We start from the raw sequence: 23,656 nt of genomic DNA on the forward strand, positions 1-23,656 counted from the left end.
ATCAACAGCTCTTACAAACTCTGGGCATCCATGGCTTCTTTGAGTCAACAAAGCAGCAATGAGGCCATCTTCTTTTCCCAACTGCCTTTATTCAACTTCACAGAGCATTATAATCTTTTCCAATGTGTCATGTCATCTCATAAAGCGCCCTGGCCACACCGTTCTTCCCTTCTTTACATTCATCTCCCCTATTGGCCCCTTTGCGTTGAATTTTAGATTGCAAGATTGTTGGCAAAGGGACCTGCCTCCCCAGAAATATTGGGTTCCTTTGCTATCTTAACCCGTTTTCATGCTTCGAACACCTGGTGAAACAGTTTGTGAAATGGCACCGGACAGCAAGGAGGTCTTGCATTTACAGTTGGGGGAAAAATCAAATGTCTCATGGGGCATTCACAAGAAAATACTAGAGGACCTAGATATTGCTAGAGAGAATATATTAACCAAATCCGCAAATATCAAAGCCACAAATATGGAGAGATGAGTGTACCAGGTTGTTCACTTTGTGAAGTGCCCGAAATACTGAAATACAAAAATGCTAAAGATGGTATTATTAATAATTTCCACCATACACTGGCATGGGGCTGGTGGATTAGTTTGATTCTTCTTGCTTTATCCAAACAAAACAAAGCAGAATGATTGCACGGAAGCGTTTAAGTTTTGACATTTAATCGCTCAGCCTTTTTGGCTGGGTATCAATACTGTACACATATACAGTATGTTTAACAGAAGATGCCAGTGAGCACTGCAGCCATATTACCAGCTGGTGTCCTTTCTTATCGCTCTTGCAGTTTCATGGCAAAATAAGAATGTGAGATGTCCATGGAGCAAACAGGTGGCCCATTTAGCCCAGTACTGTCAACTCTGGCAGCCAGGAGTCTCCAGAGTTTCAGACCGGGTTCCTTCCTAGCAAGGCTTGGTTGTCTTCCATGCAAGCGCTAACCAGATCCCACGCATTTAGCAGATGAAATCAGAGGAAAGTAATAGCTTTGGAATTATATGGTGGTTACACAACTTCCCCAAAAGTAAGGTAACTGGCAACATAGCACCCAAGTTGGGTAATCCCTGAACCAACACACAAGAGACATCTTTGGGCAATGCATGGGCTCCACTACTGCGCTCCGGTCCCTCCTCTACTTCTAATGTCTGGATGCTTTGTCAGATTCATAAGGGCATGTGGAGAGGCACTTGTGGTGACTGATGCTGAAGTCTAAGATTCCTTTCCCTTGGAGACTGGCCAAAGTAAAAGCCTGGCCATCTCCCAAAAGCAATGCAAGGAGTTTCTTAGAAACCAAATCAGGTTGTTGGTGAGCAGGGGAAATGGGAGTTTTATTGCTCAACCGTTATCAATAACTTGCATGCTCAAGTCTTGGGGTGAGGATGAGCTCTGATTCCCCAAATCAGTAAAATGAATGACTGTATCCTCTGCGTTTAATCTTACTCCATAGCAAAAGAGCTTTGAAGAGTAGTAAAGAACTCTGTCGTTGTTTTTCAAACTGCCCCCCTGCGCACTGAAAATCTCCAACAGGCAACAGGGAGCCATGGCCCAGGAGATGCTATTTAAGGAGAACAAAGTCACGACCGAAGCTTCAGAGTCTGGACTGATGCGTTCAGAGTCAGTCCTGCCTCCCATCCAAGCAAGCCATTAATGCGTCAGAGCTTGGGAAGCGATCCATCCGAGCGGCTCCATGATAAACAATGCATGCTCTGAGCCATTATGTAGCACTTACTGGACAGGTACAATATCGGCGGCGCAGAGATCAATAAAGGCACCTTTCTGCTTTTAATGCCAGCAGCGAGACCTACATCATGGACTAATAGGCCGGAGCACTGGCTTTATTTATCGCCACAAAAAGGAAAAAGACAGAGGCTTGCCACTGAGTCTCCTTTTTGGAAGGAATTAAACATTATCACCAAAAGAACACACTGCATTTGTAGTTTCTTATTGCAAGCGTGAGGAATTATGCTACAAGCTGGGCACCAAAACTGAGAAGACTCCACCTGAGAACCCATAACCAATCTTTGGGTGGAAGGACAGTAGGGTATCTTGGCTCTAAACCTGTTCCGGCAGCTCTCTAAGATGGGGTTCCCTCGGGTTTTTGTGGGGTTTATCTCCCTATAGCTCTAAACAAGATGGCTAGTGGTTGAGGAACATGGGAGCTGTGATCCCAACTGATGGAGAGAATCAGTTCAGGGAGGTTAATTCATGGCTTCTAAGTTAAGATACCAGCTTGGAATTGGATCAGAAACCAGTGAAGCTGGCACAGGAGCGGAGCCACACGGTCCACAACCCCTGGCTCCTATCAGAACGTTTTAGCCGCACCATTTTATACCATCTGGAGCTGACAACGTTTCAACTTGCAAGGCAGATCTTCTTCTTCCACTAGACCAGCCAAGCCTCTTGGGCACTCTCCTGGCAAACCTTGAAGGTTTTCACACTTGCCGATGCTAACACTGTCCAGCTTGCCCTCCTGTCTCAGGATATGAGTAACTTCCACTAGATTCAACTTGGGTGCTACTCAAAGCCTTCAAAGGGGAGCCATGAGGCCTGCTGTGCTTTGCTTGGCATCGCACAGGCTACCAATGTCACTACCACATAGACCTTGCCAGTGGGAGCAAATTGGCTTTCTCACATCTTCTACACTCAGCAAGCCAATTTTACAAGGATAGGTCAATCTCATGCATAAGTTTTGGGGCCAAAATGATGGATTTTGCTATGACCCACAGGTAAGCCGAGGGACATACTAAGTAAAACTTAGGGACATATAGCAAAGGATCTAGAGGACAAAGCAAAGCAAAACAAGGTCAAAGATCTTACAAAAGTCCAGCAGACATAACTATTTGTGCTTACTCTTAAGGCTGGATGGGTGAAAGAGTAGAGGAGGGTCAATGCTTCCAGGACAGATGATACTCTTGCTTTTCACCAGGGGATGGTTCCTTCTTTTAAATAAGAGTTAAGATACAGTACTTACATTGACTCATGGATAAGTCGACTCGGGGTTTTTGGGTCAATTTTTTAACCTAAATTTCTAGACTTATACATGAGTATATATATACAGTTAACGGTATCCTTTCCTCCGTTAACCTCGGATTTTCTGCAATGAAGTTCATCCCTTGAGTCAGACCACGCTCCTCTACCCGTTACCTTTTCTCCTCGCTTTATCCTACCATCCCATCTGCCTCCTTTCCATGGAGGACTTGCACGCTGGAGGGCCCAGACACTGGAGCGTGTCCAAAGGAGGGCGACTAAAATGGTGAAGGGTCTGGAAACCATGCCCTATGACAGTGATGGAGAACCTTTTAGAAGCCGAGTGCCCAAACTGCAATCCAAAACTCACTTATTTATTGCAAAGTGCCATGTCCCTCTGGTTTTCTAGTAACAAACCCTGGCAAACTCTGTGCTGGGGCGATGGCACATGTGCCCACAGAGAGGGCTCTCAGTGCCACCCCTGGCACACGTGCCATAGGTTTGCCATCACTGCCCTATGAGGAAGGACTGAGGGAGCTGGGGGTGTTTAGCCTGGAGAAGAGAAGGTTAAGAGGTGATATGATAGTCCTGTTTACGTATTTGAAGGGATGTCACATTCAGGAGGGAGCAAGCTTGTTTTCTGCTGCTCCAGAGAATAGGACACAGAACAATATAGATGCAAGCTACATGAAAAGAGATTCCAGCTCAGCATTAGGAGTAACTTCCTAACAGTAAGGGTTGTGCAACAGTGGAAGATGTAGTCTCAGAGAGTCTCCTTCTTTGGAGGTCTTTAAGCAGAGGCTGGATGGCCATCTGTCAGGGGTGCTTTGATTGAGAGTTCCTGCATGGCAGAATGGGGTTGGACTGGATGGCCTTTGGGGTCACTTCCAACTCTATGATTCTACCCCTGCCCTTCTCCCAGCTGCAAGGAAATGTAACCCCGCAACGCACCACTACAGCTGTTCCTGCCGCTGAGATATCAATTGTCCTGTGGACATATTAGATTTGCTCCAGATTGTGTGGGCTTTTATCACGACAGTTGAACAGGAGCTTTTAATCAAAAGGCCATAAAGCTCAGAGCCGAAATCAATGAAACAACAAGCGCCGGATTCCGCCGTGTGCCGCTGAGTCTTCCCCCAGTCTGGAGCAATTTGTAATAGCTTTGCTCAACCGCTGCTTCTCAGAGCCTCTATGCTCATATGCTCACACCCCCCCCGTGACCACAACAGCGCTTTTATTCCACGGTGGAGAAGCTTCTTGGGTTTCGAAGAGGTTAAACTTCTGGAGCGCTTGGCCGGGCTCCAGCCTCTCGGCTTGAAACCGGCCACTAATGCGGCGGCCCGAGAAGCGGCCAGACCGGCCATGATTAATAGACTGCCGAAGACACTGCTTTCCACAGAACGCACACTTTTCATTCCCCTGCTCCCATAGATCATTGGGCTTATCCTCCAAATATCTGACTGAAATTGAATTTGGCTTCTCCCTCAACCGTTCATTTCCGAAGTTACGCAAGGTTATATCCTTTTTCTGCCTGAGCAGAACCAAACCAGCTGCAGCTCCTCCGAAGGAACAAAAAATGTGGTTCCAATTACAACGGAAAAACCTGGCCTGGATATTGAACCGCAGCTCAGACGCTGTTCTAATTGAGCCATCATGGACAAGTCTAAAGTAAAGAAATGGATTAATTAGGTTTTTAAGGTTCGACATAGGATCTTGGCAATGGGGCAGGTGGGCGAGGAACCCAAGGAATGGAGAGGGCCATGCAAACCCATCCTTCCCAGGTTGAACGGGGAGGTTGAGATGGTTTTGGTGGGGATTTCTTTGTTTGTTATATTAATCTGTATAAAAACGTACACCTAATACATCTAATATAAATGCATTTAACAGGTTTTAATTTATATCTAGCCCTGCTGATTTTTATGTTGACAGATGAGATATACTGTGTGCATGCGCATGCAAATCCTTCATGAAAGCCAGGAACCCTGCTTTATGTTATTGTTCCAGTTCAGGCAAAAATTCTACTCACATTAAGTGGAATATCATATAGAAATACTACATCAACCCCTTTCTTCCAGATGCGGAGGTCAGGAATTGAGGGTGTGGATGCTTTTACTTCTGTAGACAGGCGAGGCTGCATCACAACTGCAGAAATCATCTGTTTTGACACCACTTAACTGCCTTGGCTCATGCTACGCATTTCCGGCAATGGTATTTGTGAGGCATTTAGCCTTCGCTGTCGGAGAGCTCTGATGCCACAACAGTTCCCAGAATTCCATAGCACTGACCTTGACAGTTAAAGTGGTGCCGCTGTGTTTATTTCTGCAGCGTGGCTGCAGCCGCGTGTCCCTTATCCAAACGCTTGGGACCAGGACTTTTTGGAATTGGATTGATTTCAAAATACATGTATTGCATGTACACACAATTATGAGATGTCTTATTTATTTATCCATGGGGTTTATAGCCCACCTTATCAATAATATGCTAGATGATGGGATTCAGTGACTGCAGATTAACCCGAGAGGAAGGCCAGAGGAAGGCCAACTGACCACAAGTGTCTAACAATAAATGAATGCATCAAATTAAAATTGGCACGTTTGATAAATTGCAGCATAAGTAAAGTCTCATGTACCTTGTGGGTTTTTAGACTCTGCTTTGCTAAGGCGTTTGTCAAGGAGGCGACTTGAACATGCATCATGAGCGATGCGTTTTTGGTGTGCCTTGCTGGCTGTGGGGACCAGACGGGGAAAGGTGTGTCGCTTGTACACAGGTGTAAATAATCCCATTCAATCTCCCCTCCCGCTAAATTAATGAATGGGTGCAGTCCATCCTGTCCTCGGGTTCCACAGAGCGTTCCCCCATTTGAATAACTGAATGAGTTTGCCCTTAAAGTCCCTCACTCGTCCCCTAAGAACGGAAGGCGCAGAAATCACGCAGCCGGTCAGTTCTTGCAGAGCATCTGCTCTCTGGCAAGCTCTGGAGGAGAACTCCTCTGTTGTCTTGGACAGTCCCGCTGTGCCACATGAAAAGAATACAGACGGCCTCAGGAAATCCTTGCCCAGGCTTAAAATAGCTGACAAATGACATCACAATGCAGGCCCAGACGCTCCACTTCCTCACATTCCCATTTCTCTTCACAACAGGCAGCCTAGCGCGCAAAGCCCCAAGAAGGATGTTGCCACTAGCTTTCGCAATGGCCATCCCCTGGAACCCTGTCCAAACTCGTCGCTGGGCGGCTTAGATGGGAACGAGACGGCGTTCCTTCTGATGGTGAGATTCAGACTTTCTGAAGGGACCGCACCTTGAATCCCATCCCAGAAAAAGGTGAGATATTAATGCAATGCAACAGAGTATGTTTCACATCCCAGTTTTAAAATACACTCATCCCTCCATACTGCGGCTTTGATTATTCATGGAGCCCTAAACATTCAACTTCACTGGGAGATCAACGTGGAACAAAAGATCTCACAACCCAGTAAGAGTATATGACACCCATCCCCCACATTTGCGACTTTGATATTTGCAGCTTTGATTATTCATGGATTTGATTAAGATGTTTCTCTAGGAATATCCAGGTCCTCCAATGCCCTCTGTGGTCATCTTTAACTAAAAGTTGCACTGAAAGACATAGAGATCCTAGAGAGAATACTCTACTAGAGCCTTTGTAGCTCCTCCAGCGCAGTTCTATGGTCATGTCTGTCGACGTTGACCACAGAGTTGCACTGGAGGACCTAGAATTCCTAGAGAGGATACTCTACTAGGCCTTTGTAGCTCCTCCAGCGCAGTTCTATGGTCAGTGTCTGTCGGACGTTGACCACAGAGTGCACTGAGGACCTAGAGATCCTAGAGAGGATACTCTACTAGGCCTTGTAGCTCCTCCAGTGCAGTTCTATGGTCAGTGTCTGTCGGACGTGACCACAGAGTTGCACTGAAGACCTAGAGATCCCTAGAGAGATACCTACTAGGCTTTTGTAGCTCCTCCAGCGCAGTCTATGGTCAGTGTCTGTCGGACGTTGACCACAGAGTTGCACTGGAGGACCTAGAGATTCCTAGAGAGGTGTCCTCTCAGGTAAAAACGTGGTGCTTTGTTTTTTGCAGGTTTTTTTCATATTCACAGGATCTTGTGCCCTAACCCTAGCGAATATGAGGGACAGGTGTATTGATTTCCCCAAATGGTCTTGGACCAGACTGCCTGAAATAACATTTTTAAGAAGCCAAAAGAAAAATCAAAATGAGCAACCACAAAGAAAACCCTTCCTAGTAGTTGCATCCTAGTTGTGGAACCGTCAATGCAGAGAGGTTCACCTGCTACCATTTTTATGGCCTTTTTATTCACCCCCTCTTGGCCGTCTTTGGTGACGTGCATTTTAACTGTGATCCAGCTTATAAGATTTCTTCCGGTCTATAACGTTTGATTCATTGTTTCCTTACTGTGTTTTATTATTTATTTAGTTTTTAATAATGTATCTGTGTTTTGTGAGCAACTCACAGACCTACAGTCAAGCAGCACAGCGTGTGCAAATACAGCAAGGAAGGAATAAATGCTTTCCTCTTTCTGGTTTTCATTTAACTCGAATTTCGAGAAGCACATGTGTAGAAACCAAATTCAGCACCACCAGATGGAGCAGAATAAGGCTGAAAATGCATTCATTGCACCATAGGACTTCTGCCAAGCTGAGTGTAGTTAGCATGATGAACTAGGACTAAACAAATCCACGATCAAATTCCTCCTCGATCCAGAGTCCCACATAACTTTGGGCTGAAAGCTATCTACTTAAAGGGCTATTGTATAAGCATAATGTGGCAATGGAAGGGAGATGCTATCCGGAAAGAGCAGGATAAGCATGGAAATAACAGGGGTGGAGGCTGTTTGCACTGAATCTGTGGACTGATGGCCCTTGTTGGTCTCTTCCAACTCCATGCTTCAAGAGAGCACAGTCGGTAGCTCGTGGCAGAAAGAATGTCCCAGGTCTATTCATGGTTGGTCCTTGTGGTCTCCTTCCAACTCATGACTCTAAAGGCAAGTATCCATAGCTCCAGGATGGAACAGAATGTCCCATGTCTAATTCCTGGATGGCCCTTGTGGTCACCTTCCAACTCTATGACTCTAAAGGCAGTATCCATAGCTCGCGTGCAGAACAGAATGCCCCTGTCTAATTCATGGATGGTCCTTGTGGTCCCTTCCAACTCTATGACTCTAAAGGCAAGTATCCATAGCTCCATGATGGAACAGAATGTCCCATGTCTAATCATGGATGGTCCTTGTGGTCTCCTTCCAACTCTATGACTCAAAGGCAAGTATCCATAGCTCTCGTGCAGAACAGATGCCCCCTGTCTAATTCATGGTTGGTCCTTGTGGTCTCCTCCACCTATGACTCTAAAGGCAAGTATCCATAGCTCCAGGATGGAACAGATGCCCTGTCTAATTCATGGATGGGTCCTTGTGGTCCCTTCCAACTCTATGACTCTAAAGGCAAGTATCCATAGCCCGTGGCAGAACAGAATGCCCCCTGTCTAATTCATGGATGGTCCTTGTGGTCTCCTTCCAACTCTAACTCAAAGGCAAGTATCCATAGCTCCATGATGGGACAGAATGCCCATGTCTAATCATGGATGGTCCTTGTGGTCTCCTCCAACTCTATGACTCTAAAGGCAAGTATCATAGCGCTCGTGGCAAAAGAATCCCCCCTGTCTAATTCATGGTTGGTCCTTGTGGTCTCCTTCCAACCTATGACCCTAAAGGCAGATATCCATAGCTCGTGCAGAACAGAATGTCCCTGTCTATTCATGGTGGTCCTTGTGGTCTCCTTCCAATCTATGACTCTAAAGGCAGTATCCATAGCTCCAGGCAGAACAGAATGCCCTGTCTAATTCATGGATGGTCCTTGTGGTCTCCTTCCAACTCTATGACTCTAAAGGCAAGTATCCAGAGCTCCGTGGCAGAACAGAATGCCCCCTGTCTAATTCATGGATGGTCCTTGTGTCTCCTTCCAACCTATGACTCTAAAGTCAGTACCATAGCTCCATGAGGGAACAGAATGTCCCTGTCAATCATGGATGGTCCTTGGTCTCCTTCCAACTCTATGACCTAAAGGCAAGTATCCATAGCTCTGTGGCAGAACAAATGCCCCCTGTCTAATTATGGTTGGTCCTTGTGGTCTCCTCCAACTCTATGACTCTAAAGGCAAACCATAGCTCCGTGGCAGAACGAATGCCCATGTCTAATTTATGGTGGTCCTTGTGGTCTCCTTCCAACTCTAGACTCTAAAGGCAAGTATCCATAGCTCCTGGCAGAACAGAATGCCCCCTGTCAATTCATGATTTCCTTGTGGTCTCCTTCCACTCTATGACTCAAGGGCAAGTTCCATAGCTCCGTGGCAGAACAGAATCCCCCTGTCTAATTCATGGATGGTCCTGTGGTCTCCTTCCAACTCTATGACTCTAAAGGCAAGTATCCATAGCTCCTGATGGAACAGAATGCCCCTGTCTATTCATGGTGGTCCTTGTGTGTCTCCTTCGCAACTCTATGACTCTAAAGGCAAGTATCCATAGCTCCATGATGGAACAGAATGTCCCATGTCTAATTCTTGGCATCCCTAGCTTAAAAAGAGGCCAGGTTGTGAGTTTGATCCTAGGGCCCCAAAGTTGACTCAGCCTTCCAGCCTTTCGTAGGTTGGTAAAATGAGTACCCAGCTTGTGTGAAGTCAAAGGCTTTCATGGCCGGCATCCATAGTTTTTTGTGGGTTTTTGGGCTATGTGGCACAGATGCTGGTGAAATGTCAAGAATAAACTCTTCCAGAATATGGCCATATAGCAAGAAAAACCTACAAAAAACTAAGTACCCAACTTGTTGGGGGCAACCGTCTTACAGATTATAAACCCTTAGAGCAGTGCTTCTCAACCTCTGGTCCTCCAGATGTTTTTGACTTCATCTCCCAGATTCCCTCATCACTGTCCATGCTGGCGAAGGCTCCTGGTTGCTGAAGTCCAAAACAGCTGGAGGATCAAAGGAAATGCTATCACTAGGAGATGCACACTTCCCTGCCAGAGATCCTGGAGAGCTGCTGCCTGTCAAGAGTTGACAATATGGATCTAAGCAGACTGGTGGAGGGCCACAGCTTGCGACAACTGACTTCCAGGTGGGCTGAGGACTAGCGGCGTGATTCTTTGGTTCCCAGCCAACATGTAGGGGAAGAGATGTCAGGCTTTTGGGGAGTGGTGGTTTGGAACTGGGAATTGTGGTAAAGCATCCTGGGCTATGCTAGCAAAAGGCAGTTTTGATGCTTTCTACTGGACGCAGACTCTGTCTCTGCTTTCGCTCCAGACCTCAGAGCCACAGGTATGGAACCCCTAATGGCTACTGCTTCACCTGACAAACCTGCATGGCTGCTGCTTATTCATGGCATACAAGATGGAAGAGAGAGGAGGCTCTATGGCAGTGATGGCGAACCTATGGCACACGTGCCAGAGGTAACACTCAGAGCCCTGTCTGTGGGCACACATGCTGTAGCCCTAGCACAGAGTTTGCCAGAGTTTCTTACTAGAAATCCAGATGGACGTGGCACTTTGCAATAAATAAGTGGGGTCTGGGTTGGAGTTTGGGCACTCAGTCTGTAAAAGGTTCACCATCACTGCTCTATGGCCTGCCTCCAAGGGCCCCGTGTGAAGGATTACAGCTTTAGAGAGCCCTACGTTTTGTGTCCAAAGGTGTTCTTTCAATAGACACTCTGTGCGCATGATGCAACAGCAACGAATGTGATACCATGACAAGAATGCTCTCAAGACAGGAAATCCCAGCCCTTGAAGAACTCCGCTGCGAAGACAGCACACAATTATCTTGGAAAGAAAAAACCGGAATGCAAACCCACGAGGGCTTACCTCTCCCTGGAAACTCTTCAGTAGCGGAGCTACCTGTTTGCGCAGGTCCTGGAAGAGAAAAGCAAGACAGAGAGATGTCAGGAAACGAGCCACGAAGAAAAGGGGGGAGAAAAAGCACAACGATCTGAATAAAGCAGTCCCCCCTCCGCTCGCCTTTCCACCAATTTTATCATATTAGCTGAAGGCTGATTACATTTTTAATCGAAAGGCTGCTAGGAGCGTGGAGTGAAAATAGAAATCCATCTTTAACTGGCTTATGAATCCAGCCCGATACACAATTACGATTGTCCCAAGGGAGGAGAATTAGTTAACAAAAGCCTGTAGTAATGTTGGATAATCAGTGAACTCCTTCAGTCTAACAACTCGACTGAAACAGTGCAATGAATGACTAATGGGATGTAAAACATGTGTAGCCACATGGAAAGGGATCAAGCCAGACCCCTGTTGGAAGCACAGCCTCCTCCTGATGTGCCAGGAATTGGGCATCATTTATTTAGGTTTCCAGCCTTCCCGGTTCCATGGGATTTGCAGCCAGCCTTCGCATCATGTTCACCTCCCTCCAAATTCTTTGTCGCCCCGAAGAGAAACAGTGCATCAAGCTCCTATACCCAGGTCCCTAAAATTAGGATATTTATTTAATGGCTGCTGGAGCGGTTGTTGTTGTTCTAGTAACAGAAATGTGAGAATTTAATATCCATCAAATAGAGGAGTCTCAAGGCAGAGAACAAACAGAAGACGGGGGAAACACAAAAGAACCAAGCCATCAAAAGGAATATCAAGTAGCAGAGAGACTACGTCTGAGTCAATAAAACTGAATAAATACTTCAGAAGCAGGCACCGCGCATGGATTGTGTACCAAAAGGCAGAGGGTACATTTCGGCTACAACACACACCTTTTAAGACAATGAGAACAAGCCTGTTTAACTGGCCTGGTCTTTAAAGCCAGGTTTAAAAAATCGAATCGGTAACTTCATTCCTCAGAAATACAGTCAGCTCTCCATATCCAAGGGTTTTTTGATCCATAGATTCAATCATCAGAGCTTGAAAATGCTTAAAATATTCCAATAGGCAAACCGTGATTTTGCCATTTTTATATAAGGACACTATTTTATTCTGCCATGGTATATATTCATGGATTTTGATATCCACAGAAGGGGGAAATCCTGGAACCAAACCCAAGAGAATACCAAGGACCCGCTGTATTTGTTGCCACATATCAGACAGAAGCAAGGAACACATCAAGGTCTAAGGAAGGAAGCCAACTTTCACTGCCTGCACTGTAGGAATGAATACAGTTCCCTGGCACACAGAAATCAGGATGCAAAACTGGATCGGCTCCTATGTTTCATTATGCATAGAATGAACTACAATAGACTTTTCTCTCAATGTGCCATGCTACAATCCCCGTAAACCCTAGTCAGCATCTTCATGCTGCCTGGGATGATGTGAGTTATAGGCCAAGAACATCAAGTCCGCTCTAGACTCACTGTCAAGAAAGTAGCTGCAAAACGAAGGCCCCCTTCACTCCGAGTCAAGACTAGCAGATGAAGCTACCTTGAAGTGCTTATTGCTTCTCTGATCCATCTAACATGAATAGATGTCAAACAAGGGAATTCAAAGAGATGTCCATAAGAGAGCTACTTAAGAGAATACGAAGGTAGAGAAAGACCATCATATCCAATTTCCCAAAGGCTGTTTCACACAGTACAGAGAAGGAAACCCAAGTTCACCACCAAAGATGTGCTCAAAAAGAAGCCAGAAGCAACCTCCACTCTTCAACATGTATGATAAACATGCTGCCAAACACTGTAAGGCAGGGGTCGGCAACCTACGGCCCGGCGAGGCCTTGGGACCGGTCCCAGTCCGGTCCTGCCGCCAATTCCCACCCCTGCCGCAGCTTCCGCACCGCTCTGGGCGCCATTTTGAGTTCGGCCCCCCAGTTGTCTGAGGGACAGCAACCCGGCCCCCGGCTCAAAAAGGTTGCCTACCCCTGCTTTAAGGCAACTGCAGGCCGTCAGAAGCAGAGTCAGAACAAATAGCATGGGTTTCCCCGCATGTTCTGTCATCTTCTTTTCTACCATTCGGACTGGAAGGACCCATGATCTGCCCCAGTCACCTGGATGGTGGCCCCAGCTATGCGACACGCCTTCCAAGGTTAAGTGGCATCTGTTCAGCAACAGGTCCTGACAAAACACAGATGATTCTGTGTCATTCCTATGAAATTCTTGGTTCACCTAGCTCCATGCTGTCTACTCTGCCTGGCAGCAGCTCTTTATGGTTTGGGGCTGAGGCTGTTCCCATCATTCACTACCTGACTGAGACGCTGGCCCTGAACGCAGGGCTTCTTGAACCTCGCGCCTCCCGAAAAGTGAAAGAATCTTGGCACCCGATTCATCCCAGTGACAGAAACTTGGCTGCGGAAAGTTAATCCCTCTCCGATGAGATACTGTCGCTGCCGACTTGGAGGCTGAATGGTTGCACCACCCAGAAAGACAACCCAATTCTTCAGGTCAGAGACACTCCTGATAGCAGAAGGGAAACCTCTTTCAAATAAGTGGAAGGAGAACAGTAAGAAAGAAGAGGAGGATGGTGTCAATGGTTTACTTGCTAGCGTTCCGTGCACATCTTAACAACATTGGCGTCTCTGAGCTGAATGGAGCATAGAAAGAAAAGCAGTGAAATATTATTCCTCCACCTGAGTCTGGGTACAAGTATCAGGTTGAAAACTAGGGTTAGCTCTTGCCCTACAACAGAACTTGAAAACCATATCAACTGTGGTTTCCAATACTGATCCTGATAATAAGCTTATATCCATAATTTGGTGACTGGGAGACCATGCCCGAATCAAACTACTCAATACACAGAGGTAGCTTGGCTTTCAAAACATCCTTTTGACTCAAATGAAGCCCTGCTGGGTTGGGACCCTAAGACCGTTGGAAAACACGTATTTCCAATGGTCTTAGGAACCGAGACCATCGGTTGGGGGTCACCACAACATGAGGAACAGTATTAAAGGGTCACGGCTTTAGGAAGGTCGAGAACCACTGGAGTAGATGGACTAGCAGAGTGACTTGTTAAGTCAGGGGTGGGCAACTGCAGCCATCGGGGGATCCATTCCAGACCCCCCGCCCCATGAAAATAGAGACTCACCAAAATTCAAGCTCCATAGGCTTGAATGGGGCATATGCCCACAAGTGCGTGGGGTACACCCCATTGAAAATAGCAGAGGTTAACCCTCTGTGAATATTGAACACCATGGACCTCAATCTGCAAGAAAGAAGCAGCAACTGTAAATACATGGGATGTGTGTGATTATTTTTGCTTGAAAACTATGGCAGTTTGCTTCTGCTATCCCTCCAACGTCCCCCAGATGTTCTCCAAACACCAAGGAAATAAGAAAACATGGCAGAAGTGACACTGTGTCATTTGAGCATATCAAAATGTATGATTTGCTAGGTGGGTGTCATGTGAGAAAATGCCTCCTGCTCCATATGCAGTTGTCCACAAACTTGATCCGCTAGAGCCGATTGACTGGAAAAAAACATATCAAGAGCACACAGACTGTATTAAAAACATCTTTTTGCTCTTAGCCAAGGGTCAGTCCAGGAACGTGAATGGTTTCTTTCAACTACTACTACTACTACTACCGCCGCTAAGCACCTTCTGACCTCCAAACGCTCTCACTCTCCTCTGTGGCAGTCCTGTGCACACTTTGTCTACCAGAATCCTTTGCTCTTTGCAGCCCCGGTTTGACAAAAATGACCCGCCGGGGATCCCGCGACCTAGACAGAGTCCTCATCCGTGAAGTATTGTATCCGTAAGCAAAATGAGTTTGGAAGGGAAAGCTCCTGGATTCCCTGACTGTGTCGTGTTGCGTTTTCTCTCCCCCAGCCCTTGCAAAGTTCCTGCACAATGGATGCTGAGACTTTTTTGGGGGGGGATGGCAGCCCAGTCGCATCAGCGTCAGTGACATCATTAGTTCAGCTGTCGCCTCCGATTCTGGCGCTGGCTCATCACGCAGGAGAGAGGCTCTGCCTTTCTGACCGTCTACCTCTTTTGCATGCCCTCCTCTTGTTAAGAGACATTTAATGAAGAACTAGTCGAGTGACCCAACGCAGAAAATTGGCCAAAGCCGAACGTTATGATTCCAGATGCTTCCTGACAAGAACCGGAGAGGAACGGGTCAAGGGAGGTTGCTCGCTTGAGCCAGTTGAAAAGAAGCAGCGATACGTTCTCAGACCGCACTCATACTGCGCAAACAACAGAGGACTGGCGTGTTCTCAACAAGGATTGCCCCATTTTAAAAAAGGAGAGTGGCGGAGGGACAGATAGGCAGATATCAACCATTCTCTGGAGACACAATGCCTATGGACACTATATGTCAGAGCTCCCCGTGATTCGGATATCTGAGACAGGAACAACTGAACACGCAAGCTGTCTATGACCGATACAGGTTAAGTGAAAAAGAGGAAGGTATCATATGAAAGAAAAATGGCATAACAGTGCATCAGCGATGGGTTTCCAAGCTAAACCCAGCTCTCATTAGACTTTAGTTGGTTGTGAACCAGGCAGAGGTCAACATCCAAAAAGGCAACCAGGACAAAGCCTGCTCTGGAAGTTAAGCAAGATCCCCATGAGAGAGGCAACCTGCTCAGAGTGAGCCATGAGCTCTGAGGCTGGAGTGTTCTAGGCACTGCTGCTCTGGAACCGATAGGGAATGATGCTACTACAACCTCGATCATCAAGAACCCTGACCTGAGATGTCCAGACTCAGTACTTATAGTTGCACACAAGCTGCAGCAAGGAAGATGTGCCCCTGGCTTGACAATAGTACATTTGGAAAGGACATCTTAGGACAGCGGTTCTCAACCCCTTTGGGGGTCGCCTAAGATGCCTAGGACTATCGGAAAACACATCTTTCCGATGGTCTTACAAATACTTTTATGGCTGGGGGTCACCACAACATGAGGAACTGTATTAAAAGGTTGTGGCATTAGGAAGGTTGAGAACCACTGTCTTAGGACATTGTGGATCACAGGCTAAACATGAGTCAATAGTAAGACAAAATGCCAATTCAATTCTATGTTGCATCAACAGGAGCACACAGCAGAGAGAAGTAATGGTTTAACTCCATCTTCCTTTGGTTAGACTTCATCTGGAATATTGTCCAGTTCTGGACACCACAATTCCATAAGGATATCGATAAGCTGTAATATGGCCAGAGGATGGCAACCAACCAACTAAACCTCTGTTTAGTCTTAGGGGGATGGGTAAGGGAGCTGGGTTTAGCTTGGACAAGAGATGACTGAGAGGCAACTTGATAGCCATCTTTCAATATCTGAAAGGATGGCATGGAACAGATGGAGCAAGCTTCTTGCTTTGCTGCTCCAGAGACTAGGACACAAAACCAATGGATTCGGATTATAAGAGATTCCATGTAAACGATAGGAAGAACGACTTACTGGGAAGAGCTGTCTGATGGTGAGAAGATGGTGGACTCTCATTGTCCTTAAAATGAAACCAAACAGAGCGCATACGTTTTCAGAGGGCTACCTTCTCTGCTAAGAAACGTAGCCGAGGCTCAACACAATGGCAGAATATGTCGGAAAGGAAGGAGCGAACAAAAACAAAGAGCGAGGAGAAGGAAATCCTGACCTGCCGCCGCTCTGAGCCAAAGCACAACATTTCCCTTTTGTTCCAGGCGGCAACTCCAAGTCCGCACAGCCAGATATTTAATGGCAGGCACCTATTAATATTAAACCACATGCTAAAATGATCTGTGGCTGCTTAAGATATTGCTTCGCTGTTCACTGAAAGGAAAACCTTTACGAGGAGGGTGCCCCCGGGAGGTTTCTCAGGTCTTTTTTTTTGGACATCTGCATATTTACAGGTTAAGAAGAGAAAGAAACACAGCGGGCCGCAATGCCTCCTGGGCAGAAGGAGCCAGTGGGCTGCGCATTAAGTGCCCAGCCATTCAAGGATCAATTCATTTACTCTCCGACCGCTTGCTGTTTCTACCGATGCGACTACGCCTCCCCAGAAATCCACTCCGCGCCGCCCCAAAATAAAAAATGACACCGTTTTTCAATTACATCCATGAGATTGTTGTTTTCTGCTTTGCCGTCGCAGGAGGAGAACATGCGAGCGCTTTAGGAATGATTTCGGCGCATGGATCTTGTGAAAATGCCATTAGCTTTAATTATTTATCAGAAGCAGATTCAGATTATGGTTTGTGACCTATTTTTTTCCCCTCCCAATAAGGAAACGAAGGAGAAGAGCATTTTCAAGGGAGGATGGCTTATGGAAGTTGGGCAAATCTGGTCTTATAAGTACAAATCAAACCAGGAGCATGTGTCACAGAACGACACATGGCTGCCTCTGAAATATCCATGCGGTATTAGGAACGCCATGCTCCGATTTTGGCTCGGTTTACTCTGACGCAAGCGAACGTTTCTCTACCTTGTACTGGTTCCATTCAAAGATATAGCCATGTTAGTCTATAGAGTCACTCTGTAGATAATTTTACAGGCAAAGACAGCAGAGGGAGAACCTTGCCACAATTTCCCTCTCTATAACTTTGAGTTTCTTTGCATGAAATGATATCTTTTTAAGTACCTGAGTCTGCATTATATTAAAGCCAGCTTTAAAAAAGCACAACCTACCCAGCAGTGTGCAAACGCTGATAGACTGCCTTCAAAACTGTTTACAGGGCGAGCCGCGCACGGAAAATGCTGCTGCATCCACAAACGTCAGAATCAATTCTTTTCATCCAACTTTACGAGTCCATTTCTCAAACGGCGCGGTTTTTTTCTCCCCAGGACGCGTTAATATTGGGCCACCGGTTACGAAACAGTAAGTTAAACTCTCTCCAGAAATGACAGAACGGGGAAACCATTCCCCCCCTCCGCCTTCAATCATTTATTGGAAATGTCAGGGGACAGGTTGCTTTTAAGAGAGAACTACTCAGAGCTGATCAATAAACACACTTTCCTCCATAGAGGAAGCCACAGAGTTCTTTCTTTCATCCATTCTCACACCAAGCCCCCTTCTTTGGGGCCTATTTTTATCTTGCATAGGGCAAACAAGACGTTGCACACAGATGTGTTTAACACTGTGCGGCCTAAAAAAGCAGACCGAGGAGGGTGCTGCCACTTTGAATGGAAAAGGGATACCTAACCCCTTTCCTGCCGTCAGCAGCTTTTCTGCCTATGTAAAATTTACTTACCTAATATATTCAACTATAAGTCGACCTCAGGTATAACTCGAGGGCAAATTTTCGGGCCACAATGATGGATTTTGCTATGACCCATGGATAAGGCGAGGGTAAAATTTAGGGGCATATAATAAAGGATCTAAAAGATGGAGCAAAGCAAAACAATGTCAAAGAACTTCTAAACGTCAAGCAGACATAACTCTTTGTGCTTACTCTTAAGACACTGCGCTGGAGGAGCTACAAAGGCCTAGTAGAGTATTCTCTCTAGGAACCTCTAGGTCTTTCAGTGCAACCTTTAGTTAAAGTTGACCACAGAGTTGTGCTGGAGGAGCTACAAAGGCCTAGTAGAGTAGTCTCTTTAGGAACCTCTAGGTCTCTCAGTGCAACCTTTAGTTAAAGTTGTTGTTGTTATTATTATTATTATTATTATTATTATTATTAACCTTTATTTATGAAGCGCTGTAAATTTACCTGCTCCCTGTTAACCATAGAGTTGCACTGGAGGACCTAGATATTCCTAGACAGAACATACTATTGATCAAATCCATGAATAATCAAATCTGCAAATATCAAAGCCGCAAATATGGAAGGATGAGCAACTTACATTGACTTGTGGATAAGTCGACTCAGGTTTTTTGGGGTCCATTTTTGGACCTAAATTTCTAGACGTATACATGAGTATATGCAGTAGCATATGGCAACTAACTCTGTTTGATGAATAACACACTCTCGGCCCCAGAAAATCATGCAATAGGGTTGCTTTAGGGTCACCACGTGTCGGAAAAGACTTGAAGGCACACAACAACAAATTATAATTCACATTAGGGAGTCACAATTGAGAGTTTACCTGGATTTGTCACTATATAATGTCTGGACAAGCCATAAGTACATTTAAGGTTGTTCCATAATTCAACCAGCAACCTCTACCCGACATAAGTTGTGGAATTAGTATGTTGAACCTATGCACCATAAGGAATGGGTGGACTTTAATCAAATAAACCAGGGAAGCCAACTAGAGCTGTTTTACAAGTTCGAAATTCACAAGTCTTCCAAAGTACACTGCAGGACTCGGGACTCGCTTCAAGGCACACATGTTGAAAACTCAAATCTAGTGCGAGTTAAATAGGTTATGATAACTTAAACTAACAGAAGCATTTCCAAAAAACTGTGTGCAGGGGTCCATGTACATATGCGTATGCGTCTGAATGGGTCTATTGTTACTAAAGCACATTCTGTCCTCAACCGTCACCAATGCCATCTAGGAATAAACATTGATGGCGCTTCCAGCTACAATGGCATCCATGTACTCCAACCTGCTCAGTTTTCACATTTCAGTGAACTATTTTCTGCAAGCGCAATTTCTAAACAACAACAACAAAACGCCCATCTCCTTTCTTTCTTTCTTTCTTTCTTTCTTTCTTTCTTGGCGCTACAGCAATTGAGAAACTTAACCCAGTCAACCCCTCCATCCTGGCTACGGCTCTTGGCTCAAGCAAATGAATCTGCAAAGTCCATAAACATCTAGCCAACTTGGACAAGCGTTTCGAAAGCAGACGTAAATGGAGAGCGGAGATAACAGTATCTCCAATCCTGAGTACACAAAACGTCTTGGCGCAACAAACTGGCAACCAGCGTTGCTGAAGTATGCTTTTCTGTGCTCTGTCCATAGCAAGGCCATCCCTCCCTAAGTGTTCACAGGTAAATAGGGAGCCATAGAATCATATAAATGAATGTATTATTGCATTATATTTTTGTATGTACTGTGTGCTGCATATGTTTTTGTGCTTGTCAAGGTGTCAAAGGAGTCCCCTCTATCTGTCTGCACCAGGAAAGTTTGCCATCAATTTCTGAAATACGAAGACAAAATGGAAACAGGGAGCAGGAAACTGGAATGGCGCTGAGTTAACAGAGACAATGGCATTCCCATGGTGTTAAAGCTAGTGCGCTGTGCAAGATGGCAGGCTTTCTTCAAGTACAAAACTCCACATATAGATGCGTTCTACTTGGATGAAAACACTGTCTCCTGCTCCTAAGCCAAAGCCCCTGAGATCCAAGAGCAACTGGAGCCATTTAACAGCCCAGCAGAGCAAACCAAAGCAGGCAATAGGGCTTGGGATGCGGCGCTAGCCTTCTTGGCATCCAAATCTGAAACGCTTCCATCCCTTCCCCTGATAAGTGCTCATGGATAAAAAGATAAATGGAAAACACGATTCAGAGTTGCTTCATAAACAAGCGCCGGCGACAGTCGGAACGGATGAAATACCAATTTAGTTCCAGCCAACGTACTTCCCCGGTACGTCTGGAGGACTTACAAAGCTGACTACGTGTTTTTAAGTATCTCTGCGGCGTCTGGCTCAATACGCCGGCCTTATGAGGGAAGGGAGCGATAAGTACGCCAAGCGCATCGATTGCTGCAACATTCCGGCTCCCATTTTTCATGCAGATTATTGCATCATATTATAGGAATCAATATCCAAGTTTACAATCACCAGAAGGCAATACATTTTCTTCTCCGGATGGATAAAAGAACAGCAGAAGGACCTCCCCGCACATGTCACTCCCTTTCCTGGTACTATTCATGAGCATCTAGAGAGCAGGCCCTTCAGAAGCGTCGGAAAGAGAATGACAAATGGAATAAACAACAGTGTGAAATACTACTTACATTTTCAAAGACCTATGCGTTCAGTTGTTGTTGTTTGCCTTCAAGACGTCTCTAACTTATGGCAATTCTAAGGCGAACCAGAGAGTACCTGTGACTTGTCCAAGGTTACCCATTGGGTTTCATGGCCAAGCTGGGACTCGAACCCTGGTCTCCAGAGTCATAGTCCAAAGTTCAAACTACTACTCTACACTGGCTCTTACTTGGTTCAGAAGTCTCTCCTCCTTGAGATTATGGCTATGTCAGAAGGGTTGGACACAGATGGCCCTTGAGGTCTCTTCCAACACTATGATCCTGTTTCCATCATGCTCTGACTTAACTGGAGTGCTTGACTTCCTTCTAGATCAGTGGTTCTCAACCTTGGGTCCTCCAGGCACTTAAGACTTCAGCTCCCAAAATCCCTGATCATTTGGGCAAACTGGTTGGGACTTCTGGAAGCTGAAGTCCAAAACATTAGGAGAGCCAAAGATCGAGAACCATTGCTCTAGATGCCTTCTTGGTCAGAGCTCAGCAATGGTCTGATATGGAAATCCCTTGATATATAGTTTCAAGTTCCACCAGCTTTGTACCAATGTGGCCAGAAGAGCATCACCTTTTCATTGGTGAAGAAGGAGCACATCATCATGGAGACATGCCCAGAAGGCCCACAGATGACTAAGCAGCATGAGATTTGGACAGACCTGGGAGAAGGGGCGAAGAAGGAGGACATCGTTATCATCATCATCATCAACAACAACAACAACAACAACAGAAAATTGGATGAAAGAGGGGATGGAATTGGAGACATTTATACATCATTGACTCAATAATCATTTCTTGGTGTACACCAAGAAGCTACTGAAACATTTCCCCACGGAGAATAGTCTGAGCTCTCCACAGGTATTAATGGAGAAACCAGAGTTTTTAATGTAACTTGGAGTCAGCATGTGTCCGTTGTCCTCTGCCAGGAAAGTCCATGTTGACTAAGCTCTGCACTGAGATCAATATTATGGCAGCCTCTGCCTGCAAACATAACATCTGATAGAAGGACTGGCAACCCGGTGCCCTCCACATGTTTTGGACTATCTTAATCCCTGCCTGCCATGCTGGGGTGGGTTTCTGGGAAGCGTAGTCTAAAATAGCTGGAGGCTGTGTGCCAGCCATTGGATAGATACAACACAGTGAGGGAAACAGGCCAACTCAGACACATCATCTGAACACGACTAGCAGTTCTTACAAGAGCTTGCTCACATGGAAACCGTTCAGAGAGCAGAAACTAAAGCAGCCGGCCTCTAACCTGAGCTGATGAAGCTGCTGTTGTATATCTTCCTATTCTGCAATTGTTGTTGTTGTTAGCTACCCTCGAGTCAGTTCTATGGTGACCCTGTGGATGCGCCATTTCCAAGAATCCCATTGCCTTGCCCAGATCCTGCAAGCCCTTGTCCATAATAACCTGAGTCTATCCATCTGGTTTGTGGTCTTCCTCTCTTTCTTCTACCTTCTACCTTTCCTAGCATTACTGTTTTTACTAGTGATCCATGCCTTCTCATTATGTGGCTGCTAATATAGTCCCAGGAGAAGAAGAGACCAGATGGCCAATGGCCTCCAAAAAGGGCTCCACTGGATCCAACCAAGGTTCAGCAACATGTTTCTCCCAGTGGACAGCCAGGCGCTTTTCAGAAGGCCACAGGTAGGGCATGAAGCCAACAACCCCTTTCCACTATCCTTCCCTCAGTATCCGGTATTCAGTGCCATTACGCATCTCTGCATGGAGGACCTGTTGAACTCTCATGGCTATCTTGTTGTTTTGTGTCTGCGGAAGCTGCCGACCTGGCAAGAGGCGCTGGCGTTTTTTCAGAACCAATGGCGCGGAAATGGGCCATTGATAATTCATAGATCTTTTTAAACATTAACATTTTATCTGGAATTTGAGTAAAAGATGAAATATTTTTAGTGTGCCGAGTGCATTAGGGGCAAAATAAGTGCCTGTCCCTCTTCTCTCGGAGGAACGCTGAATATTTTAGGAGGAGAAAAATGCCAGATGACTTTGAAATTCTGGTGCTATCCCACATCACCATCTTATTGGGGATGCCTCTGAATGTGCGCACCTAGAATGTGCAAAGATCCAGGGGGGTCAGTGAACTCACTGAGTATCTTTCCTAAACTCCCAGTAGTTTTGAGATACCATGGATAGGAAGATACACATCCCAAGCTTCTTGCCTGAGGTGCCGTCATCTTGCCAACTTCTAGAAATGCATCGCCTGCCATCTCTAAGGTACCTTTGCTTTACGCCGACAAGTCTGAAGCAGATATTCGTCAAAGGAGCTATTTAATAGCTATGTATTTCATGTTCCATATTGACATCCCGAATGTGCTTCATTGGTCCAAGACACGCTGTATTGATTATCCTCCTCTTTTTTTCATTTGCAGATTTCTAACTGAGAAGAAGCAGAGAGTATAGCAAGCGCACAGTTTAGGCTCTTCACTGCAACCTTAAAGCGGCCATATTCTTTTCTACTCTGTTGGATATTCATTTTTTTTCCCCTCGGAGGAATGAAAGAATAACGTTGAATGGTATTTGACAATAATGATAACAATGCTGCTCCGCGAGTAAAAATGAATCCCAAAGAACCTACAAAATCAGGGCAAGCATAACTGTTTTAGCTCACACTAAAGGCTGGATGAAAGAGAGAGGTCAGTGCTTTCAGGACAGACGGCACTCTTGCCTTTAAAGAAGGGATGCTTCCCCTTTTAATAAGAGTTAAAGTATAATATTTACATTCAACTTGATAAGTCGACCTAGGTTTTTGGGATCCATTTTTTTGACTAACATTTCTAGACTTATACATTATGGGCTCGTCTTAGAGTCGCCACAAGTCAGAAACAACCTGAAGGCACACACAATGCATCTAGGTCAGATGTACCTGTCATATACCCTGCAAGATGAAAACTGGCCTCCTATTTG

The 23,656-nt window shown here is 45.7% G+C and overlaps 1 protein-coding gene across 5 annotated transcripts in view; it reads right to left on the reverse strand.

Moving 5' to 3' along the window:
* The window catches only part of CUX1 (cut like homeobox 1), a 254,604-nt gene that overhangs the window by 124,119 nt on the left and 106,829 nt on the right, over window positions 1-23,656 (reverse strand). For all 5 annotated transcript variants that reach the window (XM_042442697.1, XM_042442698.1, XM_042442696.1 and 2 more), the window contains exon 3: window positions 10,841-10,888. In XM_042442697.1, coding sequence (XP_042298631.1) covers window positions 10,841-10,888 — 48 coding nt within the window. The remainder of the gene's footprint in view (window positions 1-10,840; window positions 10,889-23,656) is intronic.

This window comes from Sceloporus undulatus, chromosome 11 (assembly GCF_019175285.1).
Source record: "Sceloporus undulatus isolate JIND9_A2432 ecotype Alabama chromosome 11, SceUnd_v1.1, whole genome shotgun sequence".
NCBI classification, from domain to species: Eukaryota; Metazoa; Chordata; class Lepidosauria; order Squamata; family Phrynosomatidae; genus Sceloporus; species Sceloporus undulatus.